This window comes from Impatiens glandulifera, chromosome 1 (assembly GCF_907164915.1).
Source record: "Impatiens glandulifera chromosome 1, dImpGla2.1, whole genome shotgun sequence".
Taxonomy (NCBI): Eukaryota; Viridiplantae; Streptophyta; class Magnoliopsida; order Ericales; family Balsaminaceae; genus Impatiens; species Impatiens glandulifera.
The window spans coordinates 21,837,755-21,841,350 of NC_061862.1; the positions used below are offsets into that span (position 1 = coordinate 21,837,755).

The 3,596-nt window shown below is 37.4% G+C and overlaps 1 protein-coding gene across 1 annotated transcript; it reads right to left on the minus strand.

The window, feature by feature from the left end:
- Positions 1-252: 252 nt before the first annotated feature.
- Positions 253-3,224, minus strand: LOC124920679 (ruBisCO large subunit-binding protein subunit alpha-like). The gene is made up of 8 exons (XM_047461222.1): positions 3,070-3,224; positions 2,786-2,984; positions 2,385-2,506; positions 2,077-2,284; positions 1,845-1,990; positions 1,375-1,681; positions 718-1,169; positions 253-635 (listed from the first exon to the last, which is right to left on the minus strand). Exons 1-8 carry the CDS (start codon positions 3,121-3,123, stop codon positions 348-350), a joined length of 1,776 nt encoding a protein of 591 aa, XP_047317178.1. The 5' UTR covers positions 3,124-3,224; the 3' UTR covers positions 253-347.
- Between the last annotated feature and the right edge of the window lie 372 nt (positions 3,225-3,596).

Consider the following 3,596-nt stretch of genomic DNA (forward strand, 5'->3'; position numbering starts at 1 on the left):
TGCAGAAAGGAAAGTTTGACACGTCAACAGAAACGGTCTGTCCGTCAAATATATATATATATTTTATTAATTTATTTTTGCGTCAAATTATGTTTCAAACGAAAGAACGGGCATGAATTGCTTGACCCCATAAAATGACAAGAAACGGCCACCCAACTTTCAGATTCCCCGCCTTAAATTAAGTTCAGCCCAACACTTTCACTTTTTGACTTCCTTTTTCTTTTTCATTTATTTATAATCTTTTTCCATATATATGTTTCTAAAAAATAATATGACAATAATAATAATAATATCTAGATCACAAATACAAATTTATTTTAAAAATTCCTCAAGTGGATTAATTAAATTTAAACAGTAAGGCCTTGTGGAGAGCCTACAGAAGAAGCCTTAGGCTTTGCTTTCTCCACAACAATGGCTTGAGTGGTCAGTACCATTCCAGCCACTGAAGCAGCATTCTGCAATGCGCATCTAGTTACCTTAGCCGGGTCAATAACTCCAGCTTCTACAAGATTCTCGTACTTGTCCCTCATTGCGTTATACCCTATTTCCCACTCGCTGTCCTTGATCTTCTCGACCACAACCTCTCCTTCAACTCCTGCATTTTGTGCTATCAACGATGCGGGTGCCACCAATGCCTGTATCATTATTAAAACATGCATTACAATACAAATTCGGGTATATATATTTTGGTTGATGGTTTTAATTTGAATTACTTACCTTCTGCACAATATCAGCACCTAGTCTTTCTTCTGCATCATCGAGCTTGTCTCTAATGGCAGATACGTAAGTTGAGAGATGAACTAAAGCAGCACCGCCACCAGGAACAATTCCTTCCTCAATAGCAGCGAAAGTGGCATTCTTAGCATCCTCTATTCGAAGTTTACGGTCCTCAAGTTCAGCTTCAGTTGCAGCCCCAACCTTTATGACGGCAACTCCTCCAGATAATTTAGCAATTCTTTCTGATAGTTTCGTGGAATCATATATGGAGTCTGTTTCAGACAGCTCCCTTTTTATCTGGGCAACCCTGGACTGTATTTCATCCTTGGTTGCTGCATCAGCAATGATGGTTGTGGAGTCTTTCGTGATCGTCACCTTTCTTGCCACACCCAGTTGCTCCACCGATGTATTCTCAATTAAGAAACCCAAATCACTAGCTTGATATTCAGCTCCTGATCAAATCCATAAACTTATCATTGGTTTTCAATAATCTTGTTTGTTATTTGGGTAGGGGTATTTGTGTATTTTGACTAATGATTGTGATTTTGAAAAGTTGGTTATTTGAAATTAATCTAAAATAACCCACATCAAAACAAGCATAGATATATTATTAAACCATGAAAACTTGCACCAAAAATAGAGAAAATTTTACAATACCTGTCACAATAGCAATATCTTGTAGGAGAGCTTTTCTCCTCTCACCGAAACCAGGTGCTTTGATGGCAGCGACATTTAGAATACCTCTAAGCTTATTCACAACAAGTGTAGCCAAAGCCTCCCCAGAGACATCTTCAGCAATGATTAGCAAGGGAGATCGTAATTGGGTGGTCTTCTCAAGTAGAGGAAGTATATCTTTAATGGAAGTGATCTTCTGATCTGTGACTAACACTCTAGCATTCTCAAACTCGACAATTAATTTCTCCGGATTAGTCACAAATTGTGGTGAGATATAACCCCTGTCAATCTGCAAACATGGGACAACAGTTAAGGTGTAAAAAAAGGGAGTTTTGGAGCTTAGTTTAATTGATGATGGGATTAGGGGTATTTTGGATTAAATCCAAATAACCCTTCATCAAACAAGGCCTAGAAAATGAGACAAGAATTGATAATTCAGGATGCAGACAAACCTCCATTCCTTCTTCAACATCAACTGTTGTTTCAAAGGATGAAGACGAATCAATTGAAAGGACGCCATCAGGTCCAACCTTGTCAATGGCATCAGCAATCATGGACCCAATGCTCTCATCATTTCCGGCAGAGATGGAAGCAATGGCTGCACATAGAATCAAAAGGTCTTGTCAATGAATTATTTGCAGACATCAGTAAAAAGGAGAGACATATTGCCAACAAGGACTTTGCCTTGAATATCATCACGTCCTTTAACAGGTCTGGCTTTTTTCTCCAGCTCTTCCACCAACCCTTGTACAGTCTTGTCAATCCCTTTCTTTATTGAAACTGGATTTGCACCAGAGGTTACACTTAGCAAGCCCAATTTAATGATTTCTCTTGCAAGTACTGATGCGGTAGTTGTTCCATCACCAGCCGAATCGTTAGTTTTGCTTGCGACCTTTAAAAAATACCAAGAGCATGAACACAACAAATATCTATATACTTATTTCACAATGAACCCATTTAAGAAATATAAGCAAAACTGAATCTTTAGTAACCTCTCTAATCAATGCTGCACCAGCGTTCTCCGTTGCATCAGCTAACTCAATCGCTCTAGCAATTGTCACCCCATCATTAACCACCTTCGGGGTTCCAAATTCATCCAAGACCACATTCCTCCCTGTCAAATGAAGATGTATCATGTGAATATAACTACCAATGTAGAATGGAAAGCCACAAAGAAACACAAGGCTAATAATATTCTCATCTACTCATGAACCAGAGGCTTTTTTTCATTATATCATCAGTGGGAAAATAATTAACAAAATTGGCTGCTTCTAGGCATTGTTAAATGAAGCAAAACATGCGAAATTTCAACCTAGCAGATACGAAGTCAAAAAACATTAAGGCTTGCTTCATCAGAGCATATAGCAAATGAAAGAAGGTGGAAATAAATCACCTCTGGGACCAAGAGTAAGGCCGACAGCATCTGCAAGCTTGTCGATACCAGCCTGTAAGGCAGACCGAGAGGCCTGGTCGAAAGCAATCTCCTTCGCAGAAGCTCGCACCACTAATCCGCCTGCTGGGGCCGGAAATCTCTTGAAATTGAGTTTCTGACCCGGCATTCTGTTCAACATTGCATTCTTCCTCAAACTACCCTGCGAAAATCAGTCTTTATCAGATCACTTACAACCACATGCACTCACGCCGACACACTTAGAGAGCCTTGTAATGAGAAAATACCTGTTTCGTAGAAGAAAGTATAGACGCGGTAGAGATTGCATTTGCAGACGCCATTTCCGATTAGGTTACGACTACGAGAGCGCGGGGATAAGAATGAGCAGAGACTGAAGGCTGCTGCAGCTAAGGTTTGGAATTGGAAAGTTAGGGTTTAAGGTTTTGTACTAAATGACACGAGGGAGGGAGGAATGAAGGACTCCAGAATATTCTCAAGTTCGTTGAGCAGTGAAATATGAACCGGACACATTATAATAACAGAATTTTTTTTAATTTTTTTTTTAACATGATTATAAAGATTTTAACCTACCACTGGGCTTTTTTCGGTTTTAAATATATATTTGTTTTAATTTAGATAAAAAATAAGAAATAATGACTGATGATTTTGAATAAATAATATTATTTTGATAAAAAATTAAAATGTATTAATATATAATAATTAAAAAATATATAATATTTTAATTGATAAATTTAATAATATTAAATAAAATAATATTTTAATTGATAAATTTAATAATATTAAATAAAATAAT